Genomic DNA, 20442 nt, shown 5'->3' on the forward strand with positions numbered 1-20442 from the left:
AGCAAAGAAGTAAGAAATACTCTTCAGAGCTTAAGAATGTGGTTTTCATTAGGCATTTGCTATAAGGCCCTTGCTACCATTCCTTCTGAGAGTTACTGAAGTAGACTAATAAGAACTTACACACAGAAAAACAACAAAAACCTCTGACTTAAGATATAGTAATAACTAGACCAAAGAGGACAAAAAGCAACACTATTTTCTTTATAGAGAAAGAATCTGCCAATATAAAGCATGTGTCAATTTGATAAAGATTAAGATGCACTAGAAGTTATGAACTTCCTATAGTTCTGAGCTATCAGAAATCCTACATCTTATCAAAAAATTTTAGAAATATGTATTGCTGCTCTGTTTCAGATACAAATCAGTACACTAAAATAAACAGAAATCAATCATCTGAAAAACGGGAAAAGAAAATTCAACTTTTTAAAGTTGATTTCAGAGAAGAAGGGAGAGGGATAGAGTGATAGAAACATCAATGATGAGAGATAATCATTGACCGGTTGCCTCCTTCGCGTCCCATACTGGGGATCAAGCCTGCAACCCAGGCATATACCCTGACCATGATCAAACCGTGATCATCTGACTCATAGGTTGACACTCAACCACTGAGTCACGCCGGCCAGGCGAAAATTCAATTCTTGAAAGATAAAATAGTTTAAAATTTTATTCTGAGCACAAGTTTATACTCAATATCTTAAAGACAGTTGTTTTGCTTTGCTTTGAATAAAACTCAAGTTCTAAACATCATATTAAGTTAGACTCTCTCTAACCTGTATATATAAAATCCTAAAATCCTATAAGGGGGGCAAGATAAAGACAGAAAAAGTACTATACTGGGCCATTCTAGTATTCTAACATTTCAAATCCAGTTAGTAAAAGCTCACAGTACATAATAAGTAATATGGGTCCCAACTGAAACTGCCTCAATGGAAGAATGCTAGAAGGAGTTCTAAAAGGCATAAGACTTAGCCCTTATTTGAACTTATCTTTCTATTCACTGACATTTTACTTAGAAGTAAACTATAGTTTTATTTTTGAAAGGTGCTCATTTCTTTACAAAATATTTTAAACTCAGGAACAAAAGTAACACATGCAGATACCTATTATAATAAATATTTTAATTCAGTAATTACTCCTAAATCAATTATATCATTAAGAATTTTCTAGATTACTTAATTATATTAGAAATTAATTTGAGTCACTCGACAAATTTTAATCTCCCTATTTGTACTAGGCATTCATATATACCCACTAGATGAGTTACGTCTTACTTTTAGTATGAATTCACTATGAAAAGACTAACTTACAAGTAACATAAGAACAGGCTCTTATTTATCTGCTTCTACCGTGTTTCCCTGAAAATAAGACATCCTCCGAAAATAAAACCTACTTACAGGTTTCCTTCTGAGTGAAATATAAGGCATCCCCCGAAAATAAGGCCCCCCTAGGCTAAACATGAGAGATTTGGTCCACTGATTCTGAAATAAATGGAGTCACAAGAAATTCACCAGGAAATTCAGGAATTGGATTGTTATGATGATGTTCCAGAAGACGATGTTCCAGAGGATGATTTTTGCTCCATTTTAATCTCGACCAATGATTTCCTATACTTTTTTCCTTAAAAAATGCTTTGTCGTCGAGACCGGTTTTTTGGCTCAATGGATAGAGCGTCGGCTTGGGGACTGAAGGGTCCCAGGTTCGATTCTGGTCAAGGGCATGTATCTTGGTTGCGGGCATATCCCCAGTAGGGGGTGTGCAAGAGACAGCTGATCGATGACTCTCTCTCATCGATGTTTCTAACTCTCTATCTCTCTCCTTTCCTCTCTGTACAATATCAATAAAAATATATTTTAAAAAAAATGCTTTGTCAAATCATGCTTTTTGAACTAGAAGTACAGCTGATTCTTGAACACAGGCTTTTTATAGTTTTTAAAAATCTGTGTATAAAGAATACCTAGGCAGTTCAAACCCATGTTGTTCAAAGGTCAACTCTATTTTTGATCCATGGTTTGAAATCCACATATGCAAAGGACAGACAATAGTTATAGGATAATTTTCAACTACAAAGGAGTTAATGCCCCAAGGACCTTCAATGTTCAAAGGTCAACTGTACTTAATCTCTGACCTACAGAATTTTACTTCATGTTATTCAGCCAAAATCACTAAAAATTCCAGGTAAAATATCTAAATAAAACTCAGTAATGAAATCATAGTCTAACAACCTTCAAAAATATTAAAAAGCAATTAGTAGTATAGCTATTAATGCTAGGGAAAATGGAAATGAAGCTGGAAGGTTCACAATTATGATGATCCTAAGGATACTCAAATTTCATTTTCACAAAAAATCTAATAATTTCCTGTTATGGTCCTGCTGGGATTACTGATCCATAAGTAAACAATCTGTCTCTCACCAAGAATGTCTTGGTTAATGAAAAATGGATCTTTTCTAATTACAAACAGTCATCAAGCTACTGATCTACATTTGTATCACAGAAGAATCTGATTTACACAATGCTTGGTTATTTTCTGAATAGTTCACTTATCATCCAAGGGCTTTATATTTTCAAGAAGCTGAAAATAGTTCCCAGAGATATAACCATCAAGCCCAGACTTAAAAAGAAAACAAAACAAAAACTAGGTTATTTGTGAAAGGGCTCAGGTATAATCCTAGCTCCAGTTCCCATCAAAAGCCACCCCCTAAGATTTAGCCTTTTCTTTGGGTAACCTCAGAAATTTCATACGGGAAAAAGGCCAAAGTGACTGCCAGAGTGCAGACTTCAGGCTCACCTGACTATGATGCCTGCGGTTTAATACTGCGTCAGCATGGGAACAGTGGTGCCGATTGAGCCCAACTGAGGGCTGCTGAGGACTGCCTCAGGGGTGCATTTGTGGCTCTTTTCCTCCTGTTGTCCATTTGGAAGGAGAGTGCTTCAGAGATGACAAAGAACAGGAAAACAAAATTCACACAAAGGAAAAGAAAAGGCCCCTCACTAAGGCACATCACACACATCATCCTAACAGCAAGTAATAAAAATAAGCCTGCAAATCAGTCACAGACTGCTGTACAAAATACTGAATGCGAGAACAAATATCCTGGGAAGACAAACTGGAGAGAGGCTGACTACTGAGCAGATCCTGACATAAAGGGGAAAGAGGTTGCCATCAGCTTGTGTGTCCTTCTAGGCTAGTAATGAAAATCAAATAATGGCCCGATTAGGGAATAGAGATTTTGAATATATGTTATTAATAGCAATAAATTACTAAATTAATCTTTTACTTCTTCCTTTAGACAAAAATATGGAGATGTCGAAATCATAACCATCTGAGGATAAACAAAAGCAATCATTTATTCACAACCTCTGAATGTTTGAAAGGCTAAAGGTCAAGAAGTTTCCAGAGGATAAAAGAGGTAGATGATCCCATGTTGAAAAATACCTGCTTTTTTTCATCACTTTACAGGAAAAAAATAAAGTCAAAATTCTATCAACTTACCCTTTCTACTTCATGGCATTTTTTCAAGGCATCCCCATATCTCCCCAACCGCTGATAAGCTAAAATGCACTCTGTTTGAAACCACATACACTGCATTTCATTTAGATTTTCCATGGCAGATGTTCCTTCCTGAAATAGAAGCATTCATTAATATAAGAAGCAAATAACAAAAGAGATTCAAAATATCTCATTTTCTCTTTTACAACTATAGCTACAAATATTATGATAATAGCAATCTATCTATATAATAAAAGTCTAAGAGACTGTTACAGTGTAAGGACCAGAATGACCAGTTGCTATGATGAGCACTGACCATCAGGAGGCAAACACTCAAACAGGAGCTGCCCCCTGGTGGTCAGTGTGCTCCCATAAGGGAGCACTGCTCACTCAGCCAGAAGCCGGGCTCACAGCTGGCAAGCGCAGTGGTGGTGGCCTCTCTCACCTCCACGGTAGCAATAAGGAGCAGTGAGCTGAGCAATAAGGAGCCTGCCACTAAGGAGCAATGAGCCGAGCAGTAAGGAGCAAGGGATCCCAGATTGCAACAGGGATGTCTATCTGCCGGTTTAGACCCGATCTCTATGCCAGCAGGAAGACATCCCCGAGAGGTCCTGGACTGCAAGAGGTCACAGGCTGGGCTGAAGCCCCACCTCCCATCCCACACCCCCAGTGCATGATTTTCGTGCACCAGGTTTCCAGTTAAAAAATATATTGATGGGCTACCAAAAAGCTCCTATCAATTTAAAATTATGTCTTATTTATCCATCTCTGTTGGGGTATTCAACACTCTACCTAAGACTCCAGTTTACTGGCCCTAGCTGGGTGGCTTAGTTGGTTAGAGTAGTGTTTTTCAACCTTTTTTGGGCAAAGGCACACTTGTTTCATGAAAAAAATCACAAGGCACACCACCATTAGAAAATGTTAAAAAATTTAACTCTGTGCCTATATTGACTATATATAAAGTAATTCTCTTGAATAGGAATCAAATAAACACAAAGAAAGTATTTTATAATTACTTTATTATGAAATATTAAGTAAACAAAATAGTGAAAAATTATAAAATTCTTGTCTTGTCTGCACCTACGGCACACCAGGCAACATCTCGCGGCACACTAGTGTGCCGCGGAACAGCGGTTGAAAAACGCTAGGTTAGAGCGTCCTCCCAACACACCAGAGTTATGGGTGTGTTCCCCAGTCAGGGCACATTCAAGAATCCTCCCTCAGGGAGAGGGGGAGGTTGATTGTTGGTGCTGTTGAGGCCTTGAGGCTAATCTTGTGTGTGGTAGTGGCTGTTGCAATGTCTCAAATAATTTTACTGGTACAGCCCACCAAGAGGCCAGAGGCAGAACTTATGCTGACTATGAATCAGTGAGTGAATGCATGGGAGGTGTTTGTAAAATGTATGAAGAACATCTAAAGAAAACGCATCCAACAGCCCCTTATCACGTGATATCAGCCAGTTATTTGATTTTAATAGAGGCCCTGAGCACAAGATTCATGCATAGTGGTGGTGGTGGGGGGGGGTGTTTGTCTTTCAGCCCGGCCTGCACCCTCTTGCAATCCAGTACTGCTGGCTCCTAAGTTTGCTTGCCTGCCTGATTGCCCCTAACCACCTCTGCCTATCTGTCTGATTGTCCCTAACTACTCACCTGCCTGCCCGATAGCCAGTAACTGCTTGCCTGCCTGCCTGATTGCCCCTAACTGCTTGCCTGATCACCCCTAACCACCTCTGCCTCAGCCCCCGCACCAGGACCCAGGCTTCCCTCTTCTGGCTGGCCACAGGCACCTGGGACTCTGGGCAGTGCTGCTCAGGCCCCTGCTTTGTCAGGAAGAAAGTCCAGAATGACATCCAGAAGACATCTGGTCTAATTAGCATATTACCCTTTTATTAGTATAGATTTATGATCTGGAAGACCTCTGCTGTCTTGTTCACTGAGTTGATACCCAGACATACCAGCCTCATAACAAAGACTGAATTAAAGAGAAGATCTACGTGCTCTTCCTTGGCAGGTCCAAAAGACCAGGAAATAGTTGTGTTGGAAGCACTGGGGATTGGAGGTGAGCTAGGAACACAGATGTGTACAGCTATCTGTAGTGGAAGTTTTGTATTATAGTAATCCTGTTTCCATTTTGGTACACTCTAGACTAGGGGTGTCGAACTCAAACAGAGAAGGGGCCAAAATCTAAAATCCAGCCTAAATCGCGGGCCGAATGGTTTAATGAACAGTCATAAACTGTCATTGTGATGGAAATGCAGCGGAGTGCAGTGATGACAGCGCGGTACGGGCCACATTGCAAGGCCTGGCGGGACGGATTTGGCCCGCGGGCCTTGTGTTTGACACATGTGCTCTAGACAGTTGGAATATGTTAGATGAAATGTGAGGATCTTGTTCAATATGCCACCTGTGTCTCCAGCCACCCACCCCTGGTTCCCATTCACCATTGGACAATCAGAGCCTGCCAGCCAGTGAAAGAGACCAAAAGGTGGCCATTGTGCCTCATAGTGACTGGAGCAGTTGTTCTGGTCATTCTGCCATTAGGGTTAATTCGCCTATTACCCTTTTATTATATAGGTTTATTGTCAAATCTGTCAGTAATAGGTCCAAGCTTGCTTTTCAGTTTCCCAGTCTCCTCTCTCCATGTTAGGCTTAGGAAATGTTGTCACTTTTTTGGTACCCAGGTATCTACTTCTAACAGCATCTACTGCTCTATGCCAACTTTTCTCCTATGAGCTGACTAAACCAAATAATGGAATTTGTTAAAATATTTGGTAATTCAGGCACAATGTGAATTCTGAGAATAATGTAAGACATAAAGCACCTAGTTTCAGTGCAGGGGTACTAGAGTGTTGTCACATTTTTGAAATTATTTCAAAAATATTTTATGTGAACCCAGAAAGATGACAAGGGTACATTTACATAAATAATTTCAATCTTCAATTCTTTAGCATACCCATTTTGTGTTATCAGTTCAATTTTCAGAATTCTTATTAAAAGTATAAAAACTAGTCAGAGAAAGATAAATATAACATGATCTCACTCATATTTGGATATAATGATCAACACAATTTGATGAACAAAAATAGATCCAGAGACAAATGGCAGGGGAGGTGAGGGGGGTGGGTTAGAGAGTAACCCAAGGACTTGTATGCATGCATATTAGCATAACCAATGGACACAGACACGGGGGCAGTGGGGGTTTGCCTGGGATGGGAATGGTTGGGGAGCAGGGGTTCAATTGGGGGGGAAAGAGACGTATGTAAAACTTAAGATAATAAAAAAAAAATATCCACAATACTAAAAAGTATAAAAACTGTTTAACTTTAGGTGAATGAAAGTATGAGTGCATTTTATTTCTTCTTTATAGTTACATATATTTTCCATTCCTTAATGACAACTGTTTATAAGAAATTTAATTAAATTTCATTTAAAAAACTTTACCAACTAGAACTATACAACTTTGCATCAACAACTCTATAAAAATTCTAAACTGTAAAACATCAGCAAGAAGGAAATAAGAATATTTCACTCACTTATTAGCAAGCAGATGCAAACTGATTATTAAAGATTGTTAGCAGTTCTCCTCCTGTAGCTTACTATGTTATCTACCACAGGTGACGGATATGTCTAGCTTATGACCAGTATGGATGAACTGAACAAGCTCTCCATACAGCATGGCAGCTGCCAAGAGTGGATGATTGAAAGCAATTATGATGAGCAAGCTAGATTTTACTGATTACTCTCAAACAGCCAAACTTTTCCCTTCTTCTCATTGCCCTGACTTTTTCAGACACATCCTTTCCTAGCTTTCAAAATTGTGATACAGTGGAAAGGGGCACTGAAAAGTTTGAGCTCGGGAGAAACCAAGATGGTGGCATAGGGTAGACACCTGAATGCAGCCTACCACAACAATTTTGAATTTAGAACTGGAAAACGGGGGAAATCACCCTGAAGCGCCAGACGGCTGGCTGAGAGGAGGCTCTACTATCCAGGAAGGAGAGAAGGTACGCTGAGCTTCAAGAACTGTGAAGGTGCGGAGAACTGTGTGTGCGAAAAGGCGGCCGCTGGAGTTCCCTGCTGGCTTACTCCTGGCGCGCAAAGAGAGCGGACAGCTAATGCACGGCTCGCTTTCTTGTTCAGGAGGAAAACAGAACCACCCTATTGCTCTGATAGACGGCCTCAGTCAGGGAGAGGCCAGACTGTCAGGCAGTGGGCAGAGATCTCTCAGAGGTGTGTGAAGCCAGCAGCCATTACTGCGGGACTCAGGGAAGGGTTGATGGGGAAACAAAAGCTAGTCTGCACCACCCTGAGACTCCGCCTCATCCAAGCAGAGCATGGAAGCCCTCCTAGAGGCTGGCTTTCTCGTTCATTCGCTGAGAATAGGACTTTCCTAAGGAGAGGCTGGCGGGAATCCAAAGCTTGTCTGGGCCTATACCAAAGAGGACTCACCGCGAACAGGACTTTCCTAAGGTGAGACTGACAGGGAACCAAAGCTTGTCTGTGCCACCCCGAGAATCTGCCCCATCCAAGCTGAGCACAGAAGCCTTCCTAGCTGAGACACTGCTGATCCTCATAGCCAATTGGCTTGGAGATCAACACTTCCCAGTGATACCAACAACAATCAACGCTTAACAACAAGACTGCACACACAGCCCACAAAGGGCTACACCAAGACTGTCCACATCAGGTAACTGGGAAGGCTGAGCTACTGGGCTCTACCAGAACACCTAGCACACAAAACTATTCCATCAAATCAGGAAAGAAGCTAAAATGCAGAGAAGAGGCAGGAAACAAAGGAAGGAGATGGAGGATAGTAAAAGAATGGACATTGAGTTCAAAACTATAGTTATAAGGTTTTTCAAGAATTTCCTAAAAAAGGCTGATAAAATAAACGAGACCTATAGGGTATGAAAAGGGATCAACTAGAAATAAAGAAAACATTGTCTGAAATAAAAATATTACACAGAGTCCTAAAAACAGTCTAGAAGATCGCAGGAATCAAGACAAAGATTTGGAACACAAAGAGCCAGATGACACCCCTCCACAGAAGAAAGAAGATAAGAAAATCCAGAAAGTTGAAGATAATATAAGAAAACTCTGGGGCAATTTCAAGCAAACCAACATCAGAATTATGGGGATCCCAGAAGAAGAGAGAGAGCAAGAAACCGAAAGAATACTGGAAGAAATAGTGACAGAAAACTTGCCCCACCTGGTGAAAGAATTAGACTTAAAAGTCCAGGAAGCACACAGAACCCCAAACAAAAGGAATCCAAAGAAGACCACACCAAGACAAAATTAAAATGCCAAGAGCAAAAGACAAAGAGACAATATTAAAAACAGCAAGAGAAAAGCAGGTAGTTACCTATAAAGGAGCATCCATACGACTGTCAGCTTATTTCTCAATAGAAACCATGCAGGCCAGACGGGAATGGCAAGAAATATTCAAGGTGATGAATAGCAAGAACCTACAGCCAAAAATACTTTATCCAGCAAAGCTATCACTCAGAATCAAAGGCCAGATAAAGAGCTTCACAAATAAAAAAAAGCTAAAGGAGTTCATCACCGCCAAACAGAATTATATGAATTGCTGAAGGGGGTTCTTTAGGAAGAAGAAGATAAAGATAAAAATTATGAACAACGAATACATAACTATCAACAAGTGAAACTAAAAGCCAAGGGAATTAAAAAAATCTGATGAACAATATTAACTGTTGAATATAACAGAATCAGAGGTATGGAAGGGGAGTGGACTGACTATTCTCAGGGAAAAGGGGAGTGGAGGGTGCGGGAAGAGACTGAACAAAAACTGTGCACCTATGGATGAGGACAATGGGGGTGGGGAAAGGGCAGAGAGTTGGTTGGGAACCTGGTGGAGGGGAGCATTTAGGAGGGGTGGAAGAGGAACATTTGTAATAATATGGATAAAGATTTATTTAAAAATAATAATAAGTAAATAAATACCTTATATTTAAAGTGAAAAAAAAGAAAAACTTGAGCTCTAAGCAATATTTATTATGCAACTAAAGATGATTGAAATAACCTCTTCAGAAGCCCAATCACAGTGCTATAAAATGTGAGACAAACACATTAAGTGCTACATGAACATAAACAGTATTACTATTTTCCTACTTTTTTCTCCTAATACTCATCATTCTTGCTAATACCTTTCCCCAACATTTTATCTGCCACTTTACATCTGCTGTTGATCCCATGGCTCCTGAGTTTTAGAAACATTAGTCACTAAAGTTTCTGCTCCTATACAACACAATCCTAAAATCTAGGCTTTAGAGTCAGAGACACCTAAGCTAGAATCCTGGCTCCAAATAAATGGCAAACTGGGTGGTCTCCAGATGGCACAGTACCTGACCTCTCTAAATTATTTATTATATACTATGATGGTAATGATAGCATAGGATTAAGATTAAATAACATCATATACACTGAGTGGCCAGATTATTATGAACTCTGAAAGCATAATAATCTGGCCACTCAGTGTATATTCTATATAATAAAAGACTAATATGCAAATTGTCCCCTCAACTCGGAGCTCAACCAGCAGGCAAGCTGGCCAACCACCCATGTCCCTTACCCCTGGCCAGGCTGGCCAGACCCCACCCATGCACAAATTCATACCCCAGGCCTCTAATACACACACACAGACACAACAAGTGGCCAGATTATTATGCATTTGGAGATCATAATAATGTGGCCACTCAGTGTGTGTGTGTGTATGTATGTGTATTCTTTTTTTATCTTATTGATAATCTTCACCCAAGGATATTTTTAGGAAGAGTGGAAGAGAGAGGAAAAGACAGAGAGAAACATCAATGTGAAAGTGACACATCTATTGGTTGCCTCCTGCTCAAACCCAAACAGGGCCCAGGCCAGGGAGAAGCCTGCAACTGAGGTACATGCCCTTGACTGGAATCAAACCTGGGACTCTTTAGTATGCAGACTGACGCTCTACCCACTGAGCCAAACTGGCCACGGCTCTCCTTATCTCAATTCTACACAGAATTTTATGAGCAATTCTCAAGTAAGACACTGTAAAAATTAAACAGCAGTAACAAATTTATAGTTAGACAAAGAATTATAAATATAATATCACACACATTCACTTAAGTATGGCACATTGCTTATTTTTGTATAAAGTTATGTTGCTTCCGCTAATGCTTTTTAAATTTTAATCCTCACTCAAGGATATGTTTCTACTGATTTGAGAGAGAGAGAGAAGAGAAAGAGAGGAAAAAGGAGACAACAAACAAAAAAATCTACATGAGAGAAACACCTATCTGTTACCTCCCATACACACCCTGACTAGGGATCAAACTCAAAACCTAAGTTTGGCCGGGACCGGTTTGGCTCAATGGATAGAGCGTCGGCTTGGGGACTGAGGGGACCCAGGTTCGATTCCGGTCAAGGGCATGTACCTTGGTTGCGGGCATGTCCCCAGTTGGGGGTGTGCAAGAGGCAACTGATCGATGACTCTCTCTCATCGATGTTTCTAGCTCTCTATCTCTCTCCCTTCCTCTCTGTACAAAATCAATAAAATATATTAAAAAAAAACAAAAAAACACACCTAAGTTTGTTCCCACATTCCCTAACTGGGAATCAAACCCTCTACCTTTTGGTGTATGGAAGGATGCTCTAACTGAGCCACCCAGATAGGGCTGCTCCTACTATTGTTTTTTAACCATTCCCCACCAGAAGCACATGTACACATATATACACTCAACCTCCTCTGTAAGAAACCATACTTAGGGTACGAGCTAAATGGAATTTGAAAAAATAACAAAAAATGAATTCTCAAGAACTTTAGTGGCAAACTTCAAAAATCACCACAGAACTGGTTTAATTTTACTAACTCATAATTACATGCTATTTCCTACCCTTGTGAACTTGGAGCACATTTCCTCTGCTTCTCTTATCATATTTGCTCGAAGCATATACTTTGCGCATTTGGAATTTATGAATCTATCAGCCGTGTCTAAAGACTGTGCTTCATCCATCCACTTTGCAGCTTCTTTGAGATTACCTATATGCTTTAAGATATTAAGATATTACAGAAATTATAGTTTATGATTAAGAGAAATACAAATAACAGTTTAGAAAGACAAATTAGAAATTTAGTGCCATTTTTGTAAAATTTATCTAGAAATCTTTAGATAAATTAAAATTCACTTACTAAGAGCTGAATCAAATGATTAACACTGAGTCTAAAAATATGCAACCTAAAACTCTTTAGGATTATTAGAGTATTAGAAATAGATTATTATGGTTACGTAAAAGTTATTTCTACACAAAAATAACTCCAAGAGTTCTTACGTGGCTAAATTCTTCAATTATTCATAAAGCACGTCTAGGATTTTACCTTGTAAATTTTTGCTTTCATATAGAATAATTCTATTAGAGTTGGAGTACTAGCAATTGCAGCATTAATATAATCCAGAGCCAAAGAATATTGCCCAAGTTTATCAAAGTGCTGTGCCAGGAAATACTGAACCCAGAGTAGTGTTGTTGGGGGTTCCTTCTCCCCATTCTCTGCAATCAAACAAACATAAAATTATTATAGGGAAAAAGGCAAAGTAAAGAATAAAGGATATCAGATACTTTCTCTCCCCCAAAGCATAATGAAATTAATAATTATAATAATAAACAGTAAAAACCCAGCAAGATAACCAATTTCAACAGAAAGAGGTATGACTTCCTGTCATCAAATTCAAAAAGTAGCAGCCAAGCAAAGAAATAAGATACTAGTGTCATAGGCTTCTAACCCCACCCTCACTCCAAAGAAAGTCCTGAAGAAAGAAGATAAATCAATTTAACTATGAATTCTCAAGGCTGGGAGTGTAAGACAGCAGATCAAGAAAAATAGATTGGAGAAAAATGTCCCTAACTCCCACTGCAAGATTTTCACATAGGCAAGAACTGCTAGGACTTAACACTGTCTAGGCTTCAAGACTAAGTTAGGGAAACCCAAAGTTGAAGAGTATAAAGAAGACTAGAAGCCCAGTGCATGAAATTCGTGCACCAGTAGGATCCCTAGGCCTGGTGGGCAATCAGTGCTGATCAGAGCCTTCTAGCTGCTGGCCAAGGCCTTCCTTCATTCCAAGCCACCCCTTGGTGATAAGCAAACGACATAGCGAGTGGTTGAACTCCCAAGGGGACACTTTGCATATCAGCCTTTTATATATATAGATACTTTCCTGACAAGGTAGAAGTAACTCTATATGACAATAACACTCATATACAATCAGCTGTTACCCATCCTATATCTTCAAGCTACAAGAGAATAGATAAAAAAAATAGCCAAGACCAGTTTGGCTCAATGGATAGAGTGTCAGCTCGGGGACTGAAGGGTCCCGGGTTCGATTCCGGTCAAGGGCATGTACCTTGGTTGTGGGCATATCCCCAGTAGGGGGTGTGCAAGAGGCAGCTGATCGATGACTCTCTCACATCGATGTTTCTAACTGTCTATCTCTCTCCCTTCCTCTCTGTACAAAATCAATAAAATATATTTAAAAAAAAAAAAAAAAAAGAATAGATAAAGAAATAACTACCAAGCTCTCAAAATAGATTATAGAAGTGGCTAAATTAAGTTCTACAGATATAAAATGAGGAAGAAAGAATGAAAAAGAGAATTTGCCCATACTACATCAGAAAAACTCAGGTCATCTGGACTAGCTACCAAATAAAACAACAACATGCAAATGCACAAATTACTATAAATTAAACACAAATAATAAAGAAAGGCAAAAAGCCTAGCATTTATCTTATTCCTCCTCCATAAATTATAGTTCAGAGGAACTGAATATTTGATGAGAAGTTCTTTATAAGATTTCTTACTAATAAATACAAAAGAAATGATTATTTGAATAAAATAAGAGATTGGGGCAAAGATTCTCAGTGGCTGCTGAAACCATTAGGTGAGAGGCCAATGAGGAATGCTTTAATGGACAGATCAGGCTGGCACTGTCTGAAACCTGACCAACCTTAACATCACAAAGAGACAGAGTATCTTCTGCCTCAAATTGTGATATAACAGGAAATACAATGCATCACATATGAAGTATTCAAATGGAACCTGATTCTAATCAAGCTTGTAAATTTGTTTACAAGAAATATAGATGATAGCAAAACATATTAAATGATATCATGAGAAAGCAAATCAGCCAAATCCAGAATATGGGACATTACACAAGACAACCTTTAACTTTTTTTAAGGGAGTGGAGGACATTCCTCAAGATTAAAAGAATATCAGAGACATAAAAATCAAGTGTGGACTTTAGTGGGATCCAGATAGAAATAAACCAATTATACAAAGACTTAAGGTAATCAGGGAAATTTGCATGTACATGGGGTATTAGATATGGTATGAGAATTAATTTTGTGTTAGACAGAACTGTGGTTACATCTTAAACCTGTGGTTTTAAACAGCTAGTGATGTATACTAAAGTAATGACAGGTAAAATAGTATGTCTGCTTTAAAAATATTCCAGGAAAAGAAGTAGACAGAAGGTACTTCAAATAAGACTGGCAAAATGTTCACAGCAGAAGCTGGGTGATGGGGACACAAAGAGTTCATTATTCTATTTACTTCTGTGTCAATTATATGGAATTTGTTTCAAACTGACAAAAACAAGGGAGCAATGACATATAAAAGACATGAAGAAACCAGACTAAAGTTACCATCTGCATCACTGAAAGCAATCTAGAGAGTTTTTCTGAAGTTGCCTTGATTTACATATGCCCCTATAAACAGAAAAACAAAGAACCAAATTTTATAGAATTTGAAGAAAAAACAAAAAACAAAACAAACAAACAAAAAACAAAGAGGAGAAAGTAGGGATTCAGTAATAATGTATTTCAATAAAACTAACTGGCCCTAATCAATTTGGCTCAGTGGATAGAGCATCGGCCTGCAAACTGAAAGCTCCCAGGTTCGATTCTGGTCAAGGGCATGTACTCTGGTTGCAGGCACATCCCCAGTAGAAGGTGTGCAGGAGACAGCTGATCAATGTTTCTCTTCATATATGTTTCTAACTCTCTATTCTTCTCCCTTCCTCTCTGTAAAAAATCAATAAAATATGTTTAAAAAAAAAACCCACAAAAAACCTAACTGCATCATTTCTGGCAAGCTATTCAGTCTCTCAAGTCTTTACTTGTGTTAAAATAGAGTTAACTCCCACCTCACATTAAGGAAATTTTTAATTAAATAAAATTGAAGTGCTCTTTGTATTTTATTCACTAATTCAAAAACTTTTCAGTAAATAGTTATCATGTATCATGTACATAATAAACATAAGATAGTTTTAGTGAAAATTACAATATTAAATATGGATTAAATGAGTAATCAAATTCCAGTTGAATCTAATTTAAACTTACCATAAGGGCTAAAAAAGTCACATGTTTTAAGAGAGGCTTCATAATTAGTAACAAGCTCCTGGATCACAGATATCTGTCAAAGAAACAGTTTTAAATATTTCATTAAAGGTATTTAATTTATTATAAATTAAATTAGATTTGGAAACAATATACAGCTTATTTCAAAATTAAAAATTAACTAAGCTACTAAAGTATCTGCTCTTCCCCATTTCCTATGTAGGGAAAAGTGAGAAAAAAACCACACACACACACACACACACACACACACACACACACAGAAAACACACTGATCTCTTTATTAATAATAAAACAGAATCTCATTAATTTCTCATCCTAATAAGTAGTTTCAGGTGTTTTTTTTTGTTGTTTTTTTCTTAAATATATTTTATTAATTTTTTACAGAGAGGAAGGGAGAGGGAGAGAGAGTTAGAAACACCGATGAGAGAGAAACATCAACCAGCTGCCTCCTGCACAACCCCTACCGGGGATGTGCCCACAACCAATGTACATGCCCTTGACCGGAATCGCTTTCAGTCCGCAGACTGATGCTCTACCACTGAGCCAAACCGGTTTCGGCAGTTTCAAGTTTTGAAGGACAAACTATTATTAGTTATTACAAAACCTTTATTCCTCCAATAAACACATCTGTATACTTTATTACTAAGTTAATTTTTTTGCTTTTTGCTTCTCACTGTTTTACTATGGAGTTGTAGGCCATTATATATTCAAATTTTCTAAAATGTCACTCATAAAAAAGTCAAATAAAATTGATCTAAACTATACAGTGAGTTGATGAAAAAAGAGGTTAAGTAAACTAGATGTCCACTTTACTAAACAGATTTGAATTTCAATGCTACTCAGGTAAAACAAAAATATTATAAACTGCACTATAAATGTTATATGTCCTGAAAGTGCCAAATGAAAAGTTACATGAATTATAAGTGGCAGTAGACATTAAATGTAACTACTGATTTTAAATGCCTATTGATGTTAACTATTTAGAATAAATTGGAAAATAACCATCTTATTTGTGAACTCGAAGAAAAAAATAAGGTCAAAAGTAAAGGAATTTCCACAGCAACTATACTTTTTTTTTTTACAACGAAGTTATGTGTGCATACTTTCTGTCTAATTTATATAGTATACAAGAGGCCTGATGCACGAAATTTGTGCAAGAGTAGGCCTTCCTTCCCCCAACTGCTGGCACTGGTTTCCCTCTGGCACCTGAGACCCAGGCTTCCTCGAAGCCCCAATTTCATCCAGAAGGTTGTCCAGAAGGATGTCTGGACTAATTAGCATATTATGCTTTTATTATTATAGATATGGTTTGGGGATTGTAAAGTTTTGTGTAATGAAATCTGTTACAATAAAAAAAAAAAAAAAAAGTGAACGAAAACCATTAAAACTTTTAATAGTGTCTGACCAATATGGTATTATTTTGATAATTTGAGAAAGTTTTCTAGTTTTATAAAGTGAGATGCTACTAATACCACCAGAAAAAAAGAATATAACAAGCAGAGTAACAATAACAATAATAAGCCAGACCGGTTTGGCTCAGTGGTAGAGCATCGGTCTGCGGATTAAAAGGTCCCAGGTTCGATTCCAGGCAAGGGCATGTACATTGGTTGCGGGCACATCCCCGGTAGGGGTTGTGCAGGAGGCAGCTGGTCGATGTTTCTCTCTCATTGACGTTTCTAGCGCTCACTCTCTCTCTCCCTTCCTCTCTGTAAAAAATCAATAAAATATATTTTAAAAAAATAATAATAAGCCATTAATTGTCACAAGTACTTTAAACATGCAAAGAAAAATTAAAATTAGCTGAAAGTATAAAATGGAAAAACCAGAATTTAACCCAAGCAGCAAGGCTAGCTCTTAACTACTCTGCTGTATTGGTCACCGATGTCCCCAGCATACTTACTACTCAAGGGCAATTCTTGACTCACAGAGTTACATTAAGACTAGAAACCAATAACTCAAAATGGATTAAGAACCTAAATATAAGGCCTACAACAACAAAACTCTTAGGGGGGGGGAAAAAACAAAAACAAAACAAAAAAAAACTTCCCAACATTGGATTTGGCAATGCTTTCTTGTATATGACACCAAAGGTACTGGTAACAAACAAAACAATACAAAAATAGACAAATTAAACTTCATGAAAGTTTTGTGCATCAAAAGAGTCTCTACTCACAGAGTAAAAAGGCAACCCACAGAATGGGAGAAAATATTTGCAAATCATATATCTAATAAAAGATTACTATCCAGAATATATAGAGAAATCATAAATACAAACAAAAAAAAGCCCAATCTGATTTAAAAAATGGGACAGATACTTGAATAGACATTCTTTCAGAAATGATATAAAAATAAGCCGTAAGCACATGAAAAGAGGCACATGAATAATCATTATAGAAATGCAAATAAAAACTACAATGAGATACAACTTCACACCCAGGAGGAATGGCTAAAACAAAACAAAACAAAAAATTGAAAACTAACCACCAAAGACTCAAAGGACTATTTTTTCCATGAAGTTTAACATTAACATTAACATCAGTGAATCCATGTATTCATGTGTTTTTATTGTAAACATCTGAATTATTCACATTGTCATAGATCCTGAACTCATAAGCAAGCCAGGAAGCCACTCTGCAAGCAAACAGTTACTCTGCATAAGAAGAAAAGTCATAGAACACTTAATGTCCAACCTGAGTCACTTCAGAATGTTACATATATTGACTTCTTAATTCATACAGTATCAGGAACTAAACTGCTTGGTTGGTGACAGGATTGACCTGGTTTCAGGATTATTCCTGAAATAATTAAGAAAAGAGGCTCAATCTTTTCTTGGTTGCTTGCTTTTCCCCAGCACCTTCATCTTTCTTCTCATCCTGGGGCATCTTCTCCTTCACCTTCACCTCCTACTTCTTCCTCCTTTGCATCCTCAAATTCTTCCTTGTCACCTTCTTGGCAAATTCTTTCTGTTCCTCTCCTTCCTTTTCATCAGCTACTTCCTTCTCCTTCTCCTCCTCCTCTTCAGCTTCTCCTTCAAAAGGGTGTTCATCCTTAGCTTCCTCTGCTTTTGCAGCCTCAATGTCTCTTCCACCTTGATCTGCTCCTCCTGGACATGGCTGGTGTATTAAGAAGGGAAGGAGCAAGCGGACATCAAGTAGGAGCTAGTCTGTAAACCACCTTAGGAAGATCGACCAAAGATCTGGGAACTCCGGGAGTAGCCACTGGCTATGCTTACCACACTGGTGAAACTAAGCTGGGTCTCCTCACCTTCCAAGAGTTTCCTGTAAACTGCAATGTCAATGTCCAAAGCTACATTGAGGAGGTCCTGGTATTCTTTTAAATACCATGCCATTTCACTCTTTGTAGTTCTCAAATTTCTAATTTGTTGACTTTGTCGTGTATAGCACTAACATCAGAGTTCTGTTTATCCTCCAGCTCTCACAGCTGCTTTCCCAAAACTTAGTTCATGCCCTGGCATGTTTTGATCTCCAGGGTCTTGCCCTTGAGCAGGTGGCAGCTTTCAGATACCTCCTCCTTGGTGGCATACACCCCATAGGTGTTCTTGGCAGTGCTCTTGATCAGCATAGTGAAGCAGCTCTTGTACCATTCTTTTGCATTCTGCATGTTCTTGGCAGCCAGCTTCTCATATTGGGCGCGGATGTCCTTGAGCATGGCAGAGAGGTCGGACTTGGAAAACATGCCCATCTCCATGAAGATCTGAGCATACTGGATCTGCACCTGCAGCTCGGTGATACCCTCTTCATGCACCTTCTTCAGAAAGGTGATTTAATTCATCAGGCTGTTGGTGCACTTTTCAAGCTCATCATCAGCGAGAGCCACTTCATCTGCACCTTTGCATGCCTCCATTAGCCAGCCCTCTGCATCATCATGGTTCAGTACCTTTTCCTGGTAGCATACCTGCAGGTTTCTCCCAATCCCTTCCAAGCTCTGGTGCCTGCTAACTGCCCACTGCCCTCTCCTCGCCAGGGACTGGCGCAGTGGGCCAGGGCCCATTCAATTTTCATTAAAATGTTCAACCCCAGCCTGCTCCACCGCTGTCCACAGTCAGTCCATGGGCAGACAGTGATCCCAGAGACCCTGGGCACCCCAACCTACCCAGGGTCCCAGTGGCTGCCTGGACACTGTGGGTGGCATCAAGCGCTGCCCCTCGGCCTACCTTGGCCTCGACTCAGCAGGCAACATCAGGCTCTGCCCACCTAGCCTGCCCAGTTACTAATGGTGGCCTGGAAACTGTGGATGGTGTCACGCACTGCTCGTCAGGTCTGCCCGGTTACCAGTGGTGGCCTGGACCCCAAGGGTGAATAAGGCACTGACCGCCTGGCCTGACTTGTCCCCGAGAGCAGCATGTACACTGTGGGTGGCATCAGGCGCAGTCCGTCAGTCCTGCCTGACCCCAATGGTTGCCTTGATCCCTTGGGCACTATCAGGCACTACTCGCCAGGCCTGCCTGGTTACCAATGGCTGAATGGACCCCAAAGGCAGCATCAGGCCCTGCCTGCCCATCCTGCATATGCAAATTTCCCCTCCATCTTTGTTGCTTAATTTACACACCATTCCTGATTGGCTGTGGGTGTACAGTCAATTAGCATTTTTCTCTTTTATTAGTGTAGATAAACTAGGAGCACAGCACATGAAATCTTGAGACACAGAACCCGCGCCGCCATGAGAGGCAAGACCCAGAAAGAGTCCCGCGGCTACAGGAGGCAAAACCCAGAAATCCAACCATGCCTCCGGTCAAGTCCTCCTGAGTCAAGTCCCCACCCATCTGCACGCCTTGCCGTGCATGCAGCTTCCTGCTGACCAGTTGTTACGGTGTGATGACCACAGGTTTTTATATAATAGATAGCATATTTTTACATGAAAATCTTTCTAAAACAACTTAGCAAAAAGACTGCAGCAAAAGTGAATGAAGACCAAATTTTACCTTTTCTGTATTGTAATATAAGGATTTCAAAGTAGTAAACAACGGTGGGCAGCCTTTACTGAAGTTAACTCTCAGGAACGTATCCATTAACTCTCTAAATTTTTCACCTAGAAAGGAAAGTGTATTTTGTTATGGTTTAATTAATGTAAATAGTTCTCAAAATGATTTTATAAGTAAAAATCAATTCGGAAACAAATAACACTTCTTGCCAATTTTTAAACCCAAAAGTCAGTCAGCAAGCATGATTTCTTGTTTGTTACCAGCATAAAGCCTAACACCAAATATCTCAGTTGGCAGCTATAGTTTTCCCTAGACCTAGGTTCAAAATATCAGAACACTTCCAAAGATAGATAAATAAAAGGACTATGCAGCTTTGAGTAAAAATATAGTCACCACTCTAAATATAATCCCCATAGCAAATATATCTCCTAATCTCAACAACCAGCACTGATTCAGTCCTATGAGCAGACAACTCATAAAGGACTCTGAAGATTTAAAATGATTCTACTGTAACTACACTATATTCAAGTAGCAGCCAAAATAATTTTTAAAAACTAAAGCAGTATTTACAAATGTTCCAAACCAACTACCGTATTTTTCGGACCATA

The 20442-nt window shown here is 39.1% G+C and overlaps 1 protein-coding gene across 17 annotated transcripts in view; it reads right to left on the reverse strand.

Moving 5' to 3' along the window:
- NAA16 (N-alpha-acetyltransferase 16, NatA auxiliary subunit) overlaps positions 1–20442 on the reverse strand; it is an 80291-nt gene that overhangs the window by 22122 nt on the left and 37727 nt on the right. For 9 of the 17 annotated variants that reach the window (XM_036454775.2, XM_036454773.2, XM_036454770.2 and 6 more), the window contains 5 exons: positions 19835–19941; positions 14875–14947; positions 11860–12029; positions 11378–11530; positions 3493–3621 (listed from right to left, as the gene is read on the reverse strand). The exons of 1 other annotated variant lie outside the window; for it this stretch is intronic. In XM_036454775.2, coding sequence (XP_036310668.1) covers positions 3493–3621; positions 11378–11530; positions 11860–12029; positions 14875–14947; positions 19835–19941 — 632 coding nt within the window. Of the gene's footprint in view, positions 1–3492; positions 3622–11377; positions 11531–11859; positions 12030–14874; positions 14948–19834; positions 19942–20442 lie in introns of those variants that run through there. 7 more of the 17 variants (XM_036454778.2, XM_036454780.2, XM_036454779.2 and 4 more) reach the window with 4 other exon arrangements.

Source organism: Pipistrellus kuhlii, unplaced genomic scaffold, assembly GCF_014108245.1.
Source record: "Pipistrellus kuhlii isolate mPipKuh1 unplaced genomic scaffold, mPipKuh1.p scaffold_m20_p_3, whole genome shotgun sequence".
Classification (NCBI taxonomy): domain Eukaryota; kingdom Metazoa; phylum Chordata; class Mammalia; order Chiroptera; family Vespertilionidae; genus Pipistrellus; species Pipistrellus kuhlii.